The 12,025-nt window shown below is 38.5% G+C and overlaps 1 protein-coding gene across 2 annotated transcripts in view; it reads right to left on the bottom strand.

Moving 5' to 3' along the window:
- The window catches only part of LOC106683314 (uncharacterized), a 34,972-nt gene that overhangs the window by 16,906 nt on the left and 6,041 nt on the right, over positions 1-12,025 (bottom strand). For both annotated transcript variants that reach the window (XM_014424691.3, XM_067050912.1), the window contains 3 exons: positions 4,822-5,057; positions 3,370-3,563; positions 3,117-3,274 (listed from right to left, as the gene is read on the bottom strand). In XM_014424691.3, the coding sequence (XP_014280177.1) occupies positions 3,117-3,274; positions 3,370-3,563; positions 4,822-5,057 (588 nt within the window). The remainder of the gene's footprint in view (positions 1-3,116; positions 3,275-3,369; positions 3,564-4,821; positions 5,058-12,025) is intronic.

The raw sequence follows: 12,025 nt of genomic DNA, 5'->3' as shown, positions 1-12,025 counted from the left end.
ATTGAAGGCGCATTTGATCGTACTCCTTACAGAACCATGGCGAGAGCCATGGAAATGAGGGGGGTGAGACAACTTTCTTTCAGCTGGATTAATGCGATGTTGGAAGGAAGATTTCTTAAGTCGGAGCTAGGACACACTAAGATGTGGATGAAGCCCACTGGTGGCTGTCCGCAAGGTGGAGTGCTATCTCCTCTCCTGTGGTGTATGGTGGTAGACACCTTACTTGCCAGATCCAATAAGGCAGGCTTTTACACGCAGGGATATGCTGATGACATCGCTGTGTTGATAGGAGGCCAATTCCCGGGAACTATCTCAGGACTGCTTCAAACATCGGTAGACCTTATGGATGGATGGTGCCAGGAATATGGTCTGAGCATCAATCCTCAAAAGGTCAGTTTTTGTGTCTTCACAGAAAAGACGGAACATTGTAATCAGGTCGCCGTACCTTAACGGTGAACGATTGGGATTCTGTAGTGAAGTCAAACATCTTGGCGTTACTCTGGATAGCAAACTGAAGTGGCAACTTCATGTTGAAAGGACCAGTATGAAGGCATTGAGGTGTCTCTGGGCATGTAAAGGAGCCGTAGGCAAATCCTGGGGCCTAAAATTAAAAGTTATATATTGGTTGTACATAGCAGCGATAAGACCAATTGTTCTATACGCTGCTATTATCTGGTGGCACAAGGGTACGACCAGGAAATCCCAAACTTGGCTTGGGAAACTTCAGAGACTGACGTGCCTTATGATAACGGGAGCCATAAGCACCACTCCTTCTGCAGCAATGGAGGTTCAGCTGCACATTAAACCTCTACACATAGAGATTGAAGCTCAAACCCTTAGCTCTCCATACAGGCTTATGAAACTAGGAACGAACTACCATTCCTTAACTTATGAGGGACATGGTAGACTGTTCAGGAGGATCAATGAAGACGGGATCCTGGCTATGCATTCGGATCATCAGGAGAAAAAATATGGGTGGAATGGGTGCCTGGACATAAAGGCATTAAAGGAAATGAGAGAGCAGACTACCTAGCAAGGAAAGGATCTGAGTATGTTCCTCTCACACCTGAACCCATATGTGGAATTAGTCTCAGCCATGCGAAGAGGCATATCAAAAAGATCGCTGAGAGCAAGGCTGGGTTACTCTGGAGAAATACCAGAGGGATGGAACAATCAAAAATGTTCCTCAACGGACCCTGCCCGAAAAGAAGCAATTGCCTTCTTAATATGGATAGGAGTATCCTAAGATGGGTGACAGGGCTATATACAGGACACTGTCAGTTAAACAAGCATCTCTATAAAATGGGACTGATAGAGTCCCCAATCTGCAGGTTCTGCAGAAAGGAGGAAGAGACTGCTTCCCACATCATGTGCAAATGTGATACAGTGGCAAGAACACGATTCCTCATCTTTAGTAAGGATCGTATCTTGGATCCCAAACTTTGCGAAACTGTGGATCCTTACACAGTGTCCAGATTTGCAAAGGCAATTGGCCTGTTTTGAGCAGAAGAGGGACGGCGTACAATAGGCCCTCTGAGGCCGCGGTGCTTCTTGGCCAGTTTAAAAAAAACAAAACAAAAAAAAACTCTGATATTTCATTCCAAATACTCAGAAAAGTCTGTCAAAACAGAAAAAGATATGAGTTTTTAGAACTGGATAAAGATAGACAGATCAATGACGGAAGGTTCTGAATGGGTTTCGAGACTGGTTAAACCTTGACGAGGTTATATACGAATATTCTCTAGTTAGATATGGAAGAATCAACCAATGCTGGAGTAATGTACAAAATAATTGAAACTAGGAAGGCCATACAAGAAAAATATAATTTATTAAAGGGAAATCGAGAAGATATGGATAAAAATTTCTTATTGAATTACCAGCTTTAATTAAATTCTATAGTAACATTAGTGAATATCCATGAGTGTGTTAAATGAGTTCCTTCCTCGGTTCAAGATTAAATTCGAAAGGAAGAAAAAGAGACACCCCCCTCCCCATATTCCTTAGAAAATGTCTAAATATTCACTAAAATAATTGTCACCACAAGATAAAACCCCAAAACCTGGTCTCTCCAAGATAATTAATTTCTGGTTAGAGGAAGTGCTGGAAGATTAATAATTTTTGAAGTCAAAGCAGGATGATTAGACAAAAATCCTACAACAGGAAGTGAAAGAAGCAGTTCAACACTTGAGATGAAAAACATACCAGAAATATTTTAGGTAAGTTGGAAATATATCATCCAAGTGTATAATAAAGCTTTTGAACAACAACGCTAAAGATTTGGAAACATTACAAGGAATCAAGTATAGTTCACCAGCAAAATCATTGGCTAACTATCGATGATACAGTGACATCTTTAAATGAAGATATTCTCACTGTAGGTGATGATGGTACACCCACTAATGTCACTGGTGTGATTTTGATGAGAATAAAAGTGCTTAGTGAGTTTATATCATTGGAAAATATTTTTTTTTTTTTTAATTTAAATTCTCAATTCTTCCTAGAGTAATTTTCTAATATTAAAACTAGTATTCACATGCATTGACCAGTAAGCTCTTCTATGAGCAAGCACATTCAGATTAATACAGTTCCTTATGACTTGGCACGAACCTTCTTAAAATAGTTAAATCATTTAATATATAATATTTATTCTAGAATAAATATTTAATTAATGAGATTCAAGAATATATTAACTTTTTTAGTGCATAATTTGTAATATACAAAACAAATTTTTAACTAGAAAGTAACTAATTTAGCAAGATATTAATAACAAACCGTAGCAAAATATTAATAACAAAATAAATAAAAATATTAACAAAAATTATCAATTTTTTAAAAATAATTATCCAAAATATCAATTTAAATTGAAAAGATAATCAAATACTTCAGATATATAAAAGTAAAAATGTATATTACGATAAATATGTAATACAAAATGCATTGTTCAATTTACTATAAATCCGTTTATTTCTATTGAAGATTCATTTTCTTCTTCAAAGCAGCTTTTATCCTGAACCGTGTTGCTCCTTTGAAATTATTACAAACACTACTAAAATCATTTAAAATATTTTTAGAAGTCTCAGCAGAAATATTATCAATAATTAATATCAATATTTTACCAAATGATCTATCTTCGTTAAAATCCATAAAATAAAGTGAAAATAAGTCTACTAATTTGACTAAGCTATTATTAGTTAAGGAGATGTTTTCAAGCAGTATTCCAAGAATATGCAAATCATGTTTCTGGAGTTTGCCTTCAATCATGGAAATATAACCACTAAAAACAAAATTAAACATCAATTATTAAAAGACAATTAGCAGAATCATTAAATGATAATAGACATATGAAATAATAGGAAAGTGAAGTATTACCTCAATAAATCAGATTTTTGTACGCTGGTTAGTGATTCAACACATCTTTTAAGACAGGTTTCTTCATTAGCAAGAGGTGATGATGAATCTTTCAATAAAGGTAGCAGAGTATCTACAATTAGCGGTGCTTCTAGCCACTGAGCCACGGAGTGGATTATTTCCATTGTACTATGAAATGTTTGTTCATCTTTTAGCTGAAACATAATAGAAACAGATCTTTGATCCATCATTACTTAATTATGCAGTCACAACCTGTTATTAATAGTATACATTTACAAGGTGATAACAATTGCATTGGTAAATCGTGTAGTACCATAAAATCTCAAATTTTAAGTTAATATTATTTATACCTGTACAGTAGTAATAATTACTGAGTTGTTAAACATTAACTGAATTTTGAATTACTTTAAATAATTGACAATGTACAGTAAGGTAAGCTGAGGCAAGAGAATAAAACTTTTTTTTTTTAAATAGTTATAGTGCTAGTTGTAGTGGAAAACTAAGCAAGAAGATAGATAAGATTGCCACATGTTATTTTTTAAACATTTAAGATGTAATTTTGATAGCATACAGAGGTGGCTGCTATTAAAGCAACTGAGCATAATTCATCTAAATTGGAGTTGTTTTCCAACTTTTGTTAACATCAGATTAGTTAAGAAATAAAATTGGTCTTTGAGTTACAACGAAATGCATCATTTCTCTCCCCTTTTCTTATTTATTTTTTTTTTTCAGTTTTTGTGCTAGCTAACATTTAACTGGTGCTGAAACCCAGGACCTTTAGATAACAGAGTAATTTTTGTTTCCATGAAGAATTTTTTTTTTTTGCTATCTCCTTTAATTTTTTTTTTTTTTAAATTATGGCCACCAATGATATCATCAAATCATCGTAAATCAGAATGTAGTTGACATCCCACCTCTCAAGGAGATGATTCCTCCACTCCCAGAGATTACCCCAAAACTGGAAGTCTCTATAGCTGAAACCCACACAACAACATTAGAAGGGATCAAAGTACGCACGGCAGCCACCCAAGATTTGAGGAAGTATGTTTCTAACCTTAAACGGTTCACTGGGAAAATGGACGAACTGAGCCACTTCTTAAAAGGGGGTAAACGACTGATATCGAATCGAACCAAGTCAGTCGAAAATTTACTCAGCAGCAAGGATGCGGAGGCATTGAAATCAGTAGTCGTCTGCAGAGTAAAAAGGAGCATCCTTAATTAAATTCAGGCAGATGAAGAGACACCCAGAATATAAATCACAAAAGCTGTAATTATTCTCTTTTTCACCAAGTATCTCCTTCCACAAGAGGTCCATAAATTTGTGATAAAACTCAAACATTTTATATTGTAAGATATAATAGAGTTTACAATTACGTTATAGAGACTAATTCAGTATATTTTAATTCATTGTATCAAATGACAGGTAAATATTATCCAATTAATCTAGTTTACCTTTTTAAGTAAAATCTCTTTACAGAACAAATGTGATGATAATGCACAGGCAGAAATCAGCTTTATAAACATTTTCATTTCACCTTCTGTTGCTACTTGTTGCCAAACATTTGATAATACATTCACTAACACATCATGGTTAGTATTTGAAACAAGTTCGATAACTTCTTGAACATTTTCCAAATTACCTCGAATATTACTTTTTAGCTGCTTAACTAAATCATTTACAGTGCTTTCTGAAAAAAAAAAAAAAAAAATTAAGTATATCAAATAATTATACAAAACTTCTCCTTTTTAAATCCAATTTTAAAATTTGTTGGAGAAGTGAAATTATTTTTAATTACACAGTGTTTTTAATCTTTTTTTTTTTTTAAATAAGGGTATAAAAGAAAACTCCAGCTAAGGAATAAAGAAAAATCCAACGTAGCCGTTGCTTTTAACTGCTCATTATCCTATTAATAGTAGTCACTATTAATAGGATAATGAGCAGTTAAAAGCAACGGCTACGTACATGAACATTGATTCTCCTCCAGCCTTTAAAATAATAGGGAGAACTTTGGAGAAGAGAGTATCAAAGTATGGGAGGCACCAACAAAGTTAGATAAAAATTTCAGTAGGCAGCAGAGGAAGAACATCAAAGGCTGCAACTGTCTCTGCTGTGTTGATCAGATGGGTCAGATTTATAATAGCATATTTATTCCCTCAGATGAAGACACCAGACTACAAGCACGAGCAGTTGTGGAACACCGCCAAGGGAACTATATCACACCATTACTGTGGTATCTAGTAAAAAGCAACTTACTCCTACTAAGGAAACTCGAGGATGCTTGGTTCTATGCTTAGACATTTGTGCACGAAAATGTGATCCTCATTATAAGACAGTTCATAAATAATATTTGTAGACAAATGCAAGTCACAAGCGATGTTGTTCAGGCATTATGTATTGAAATTTGCTTATCAATAAACCCATCAAACATGGCGTAGGGAGTTGGCGGCCCCATCGTCCGGTCCTTATACCGCTAACAGCCACTGCCCTCCAGGTTGGGGGAACATAAATTCTGACACTCAGGCAGTACACGATAACAGCATACAACACCAAGGTCATTCACAGTACACACCCTAGGATCACCTAGGGCCTAGGAGAGCCGCCCCGGAGGGGAAGTAGGTCTGGCTACTTAAAGGGGATTATATCCCCACCAGACACCTAGTGCCAGGCGAGGTGCACGCCTGTCCAGGTTAGCAACTGGAGGAGCACAGCACAGTACTGGACCCAGCACAATATATTACACACAAAGGTCTATACAGCCATCCCTTACTCCTTTCCCTACTGCTGGACTAGCCCTCCTGGGAGAGTTGTTCCAGAGGGTACAAGGGAAAAATGAGGAATGGTACTCCCTGGCCGCTGAGATAGTACAGGAGCCCGCTCCTCTTAACCAAGAAGGAGCGGCTGCTCTATCAGCTCAGTGTAAAAGTTTGGATGTTGTAGTAGTGCCAATTGGTGACTGGATGGGATCCTGCTGGACGTTCCGGAGTTGCTTCTCCAATGCCACTGGACTCCACTCAAGGGAGCAAGCTCTTTCAGAGCGGTAGGGTTGAGAGCTGCACACCTACTTTAACACCATTCAAGAAACATTACAGACCTTTAAAAAAAAAAAAAAATGGATAATTTAAAAGAAGAGCAGCCGAAAGTGCCAGCTGCAATGGAAGTAGAAGGAGAGCGGTCTTCCTAGACCGAAATCACAGAAGACATAAGCTGTGCAGAGGGGAGTGAGTTGGCTGCTAAGCAGAGTGGTGCGGCCACACCAACTCCCCTCTAGCCTTCCATGTCAAAGGGAGAACTCAAGTGATGAGTCCACTCTACTTCAGTCGACCTTGTCGACTGACTCAGGACAAGGAAGGCTACAGCTAATAAGACACAATAAGGCTGGCCCGAGCAGCATGATGCCCATCAGATTGAAGCCCCAGGCTCCTTCTGAACAGGCTACCCAAAGGCAGCCCAAAAGTACTGGGCACCAGAAGGGCCACTCTTCCTTGGCTGTGACCCGGGTGGGCGGACCAGTGAAAGCTCTCGAATCGATTCGGGAGGGGGATGATGGGGAGGCTGTCTTCCACACCCCTATCTCAACGCGAGGAGAGCAAAGTGCCCATCTCAAGAGTGGGCCTTCTCCAAGTCCATGCTAAAAGACCAGTGGACTCCCCACCTTCCAACACCCGCCAGCAGGACAAGAAGAGGGTCAAATCTATTGGGGAGTCCAACAGGAGGACCAGTGACCCTGTCGCTGGACCTTCTACTCTGCAGGAAGGAAAACCCAAGAAGTGACGCAGAGAGCTCTCCGGATAGTCATTATGGTGAGCAAAAAGGGTGCCTCCATTACACAGGAGGAAGCCCTACTTATTCAAAGGTTCCTCATCTCTGAGATTGAGATGAAGATGAATGAGCCATGTCCCAGAACACTGGCGTTCGACAACTCCGGACTCCAGACAGATCCAGGTTGGTTTCTCCTCACATGTTCTAATGAGAAACAGACCGAAGGTCTATGGTATGGAGAGTGCCGGTCTATTCAACAAAGAGCAGCTACTCCCCTCAGGAGCAAAGGAAGGGTAAGCGCCAATAGGTGCTAGCCTTTCCTATATTCCTCCTCATCTGCCACATCAATGATCAAGGTAAGACAAATTAATATATATTTAACACAATCAGTCAGTTACTAGAGAATTAGCCAGGTCAATTTCAGGGGTCAAATCGACCCTCGTACTAATCCAAGAATATTACTGTTATAGGACTAGTAGAGGATTAGGGGGTATAGGCGGAAGGATATTCCGCCCAACCCCATGTGAAGACAACCCGAGGACTTGCATCTGGGTCTCCAAGGACCTTCAGGTGCTGCCTCTTCCTCAGCTTAATACCAAAGACACCACGACCATGGTACTAAATATCAAAGTTGGTATTAATGAGATTAAATTGTTAGTAGGATCTGTTTATGTTCCTCATAGCTTAGATCCACCCTACCAATACTTAGAAATACTTCTCCGGTACGCTAGGGTGGTAGATGTACCACTCTTAATTGGCGGAGATATTAATGCTCACCACCTATTGTGGGGAAGCACAGATACCAATGAGCGAGGCGAAGTCTTGCTGGAATTTTTAGCCTCAACAGACTTAGAAATATTTAACAGAGGGGATGAAGCAACCTTTGTTACAAGAACTAGGGGTGAGGTTTTAGATATTACGCTGACCTCAAGCAGGATTAGAAGCCTTTGTATAGACTGGAGGGTCACCTCAAACATAACACTGTCTGACCATAGGTTTATCTCATTTAAGATTATAGCTGATAAACCTATACTCACAATGAAGAGAAACCAGAGAAATACAGACCGGTGTCTCTTCAAAGAGAGGCTGGAAGGCGACTCACCCTATGCAGTGGAAAGACTTTCCAGATCACAGCTAGACATTGAATCTAGCCGACTTGAAAGAATGGTTATTTCAGCCTACATGGAGGCTTGTCTAATGAAAAGGGAGCCTAGTAAAAAAGTCAGATGGTGATCAATCGAATTGACTAAACTACAAAAAGACACAAAAAAAGCCTATAATAAAGCTTATAAAACAAAGTTAGAGACGGACTGGAATGTATACCGGGCTGCCTCCAATAAGTATAAAAGAGAATTGGTTACAATGACAATAGCTAAAGTGGTGGAAAACTAGTTACCAATACCACTTACCACTTCTAGATAAAACACTGATTTTAGATACTAATATTAGTTACTTACACCCAAAGTTAGAGGATTGGGTACAGGGTTTAGTGGAAACCCCAGGAGATTATCTGCCCTGTTTCACTGACGGATGAAGAATGGATTCAACAGGACTAACGGGAGCAGGGGTTTACATTGAAGAATTAGGCATAGAACTAAGCTTCCCACTTGGCAAGCACTCGACTGTCTTTCAGGCAGAGGTGTTTGCCATCTTGTCAGCAACTTTATGCCCCAAAGTCACTAGCTGTGAAAGGACTGGTATCACCATCTTTTCAGATAGTCTGTCTGCCCTTCAAGCCATGGGGTCACCTAGAGTCACCTCTAATTTGGTAAGAGAGTGTAAACAAGCCTTAGAATTACTAGCGTGCTTAAAGAAGCTTCAGCTTGTGTGGGTCCCAGGTCACAAGGGAATCACAGGTATGAAAAAGCTGATCAGCTTGCTAGAAACGGGGCTGAGCACCCTCCTATAGGACCAGAACCATTCCTAGACATCTCTAAAAGTCATCAGAGAAAAGTAGTTCTTGATTAGACATGGAAGAAAGCTGGTAAGGAGTGGAGGGACTGTATAGGGCTGAGATAGGCCAAGATTTTAATAACTAAACCCTCTACTTCTAAAACCAAGTGGCTGCTAGGCCTTAACAGAAACGAACTCCGATTATTAATAGGAATCCTGACAGGTCACTGCAGACTTAAAAGACATTTTAAGATATGTGGAGAAGTTCATGATGAAACCTGCTGCTTATGCGGACAGGCCCTAGAGACAGCCTTACATTACATAGCAGATTGTGGTAGGTATGTATCATTAAGATACAGACTATTAGGCTCTGATAGAATTAAAGGAAATGAGGCTTCCTCTATAGATTGGGTGTCCCTTTTGAATTTCATTAGAAAGATGAAAAGGTTTGACATAGAGGAATAAGATACATAAAGAGACATTCCATTGGTTTGTCTTGGGGATGGCAAAAAGAACCAATAAGCCCACTTGCCGGACTTGTTCCCCCCATCATTACCAGTACCAGTACCAGTATCCATCAAAGATAGTTGACCCTATTTACCAAGAAATGGATATCTTTAGGACGCTTATTTCCTAGGTTATAAATTCCACTAAAGCTAAGATCTTGGCTATAATAACTCCGTATTAATATGGAAGCTAAACTAAACTGGGGACTTCATTGGGCAGATACAATATTCTTTGGGTATCACCTACAGTTTCAATTCAAGTGTTATGCACTGGATCTATACAGTGATAATAAAACTCATAATTCAATATGAAAGTATTATGTGGGGGACAGCCATGCAGTGTACTTAACACATACGAATATTCTGTAGAATTCAAAGAGAAGCTCATACACATATTAAATACTATAATATTACAGAAACTGATATTGCTTAAATAAAGAAAAAGCAGTGGTATTGCTGAATATGTGAGCCCAGTTAGTGACTAAGCAGTACAGAGGCATACCAAGCCACAGTAAGGAGGAAAATATTGTTCCTATACTGGCTAAGTTGGGCAAAATCACCAAAAATACCAAAGACCTAAAATCTTGGTAGATAAACTGACTGCCTTATAGTTTGAGACTGATAAGACGAGAGGCTTAAGTCCATGGAGGAGAGGACAAATAGAAAACAACAGTTTAAAAATCCAAAGTAAAAGTATGTAGATAAGTCTAAATCAGGTAGAACAGGTTCAGCTATCAAACTCTCTTGAGATAAGGGAAAATCCAGTGAGGGAATTGTTGTTGGGAATTGAACTGGGTAACAAATTCAATAATCAAGATATTGATATAGTGGAATGAAAAGGACCAAGAGAAGACACCTGATCAGCATTGATCGTTGTCCATTTCGTCTGCCAAATGGTTGGAGATAAGGTGCTACATCTCCGGAAAGTAAAAAGAAATTTGATCATGAGGCACCGTGCTTGGGAAACAGATGAATGAATAAGTGAGCAAAGAAATGACCACTGCCAACTGCCTATTGATGCAGAAGACTACCAGCAAAGTGAAATATGTATGGTTCCCCAGGGGATGGGTTCATTGCAAGCTTGAAGATGGTCTGCCAACAATTATGATAAATAAGGCTGAAGACCTGCACTGACTGGAACTATTTTGTATATTCACTATTCATTATGAAGTATTATTTTTGTCTTTCATTTTATTGATAGATTTGTAATTTTATTTTTCACACATTTTACTCGTATATTCAATTTAAAAAATGTTTGCTTTTTTTCTGCATGGAGAATTATTTTATTTAGAAATTTATGTTATTATTTGTCCCATGTAATAGACGAATTGTGAGAGAATTGGTGATGCGCATGCGCGGGAGGAATCGGGCAGGGAGGGAAAAAAAAATCATATGGTCGTCGTTTTGTTTCTCTGAGGAATGGACATTTACGTAAAGTTAGTGGATGTTTTGGTTTTCTCTGTGAGCTGAGTTATGTTTAAAAACTGTGGATTGAGCAGCGACCTTTCTCTCTCTCTGCCACGACCAGTCGAGTGCAATGATTAAACCTAGGGACATAGATATCAATCGTATGTATTTTAATTGTAGGTTAGGTTATAAGTTGGTAATAAGTACATAGATATAATTAGGATAAGTTAGAATAGGGCCTTTAGTAGTTAAGATTGTTCTTTTAATTTTACAATTAGGTTAAGTAAATCTGTATTGGAACAAACATAAAAAATAAACACATGTTTCTTATAGTGGATATGTGAGTTAAAAAATTATTAATTAACCTTGTAATTTGAGGACATTACACTGGTGACAGGTAAAAGGGGTGTTAGAACTCGTTAATAAAATTAGTTTATATTCAGATTCGAAGAGGCATTAAATTTAGACAAACACACTTCACTTACCTACATTACAGTCTAATAGGTAGTTACCATGGAAGCAGAACTAAACGAATTAAAAGCCGAAATGGAAGGTTTAAAATTGGAGATGAAATCTTTGAATGATTTTTCAGTACGTTTTCAGACATCGGTAAGTGAAAATATTGTAAAAAAAGAATTAGGCTTGCAAAATTTGATACAACCTTGGGGAGGATTAGAAAATGAAGATGATGTTGAGACGTTTTTGCAACATGTCGATCTTGTTGCTGATACGGGGAATTGGACTGAACAGGAAAAGATTTTGATTTGATTTTCAAAATTAACCGGACCTGCAAAGGCATGTGTTGCATTTTATCCGGAATTACTAAAACCCACCACTCGGTTTGATCAGATGGTAACAATACTGCGAAAGCGCTTCCAGGGATCTATTACACCCGAGCAGCGATTACTAGAGCTAAACTCCGTCGAACAACTTCCGGGGGAGGGGGTTCGTGATTATGCCGACAAATGTAGGAGGTTAGGAGAGCTGGCAACTCCTAAGTCATCTTCAGTTGAAGAAGCTAGCTGGGTAAGAAGGAATTATGAAAAAATCATTATGGCTGCATTTATAAAGGGCCTTCAGCCAGAAATTA

This window comes from Halyomorpha halys, unplaced genomic scaffold (genome assembly GCF_000696795.3).
Source record: "Halyomorpha halys isolate HHAL.00 unplaced genomic scaffold, Hhal_1.1 Scaffold477.1, whole genome shotgun sequence".
NCBI lineage: Eukaryota > Metazoa > Arthropoda > Insecta > Hemiptera > Pentatomidae > Halyomorpha > Halyomorpha halys.
The sequence above is the reverse complement of the archived record's forward strand: the minus strand, read 5'-3'. Positions and strand labels throughout refer to the sequence as shown.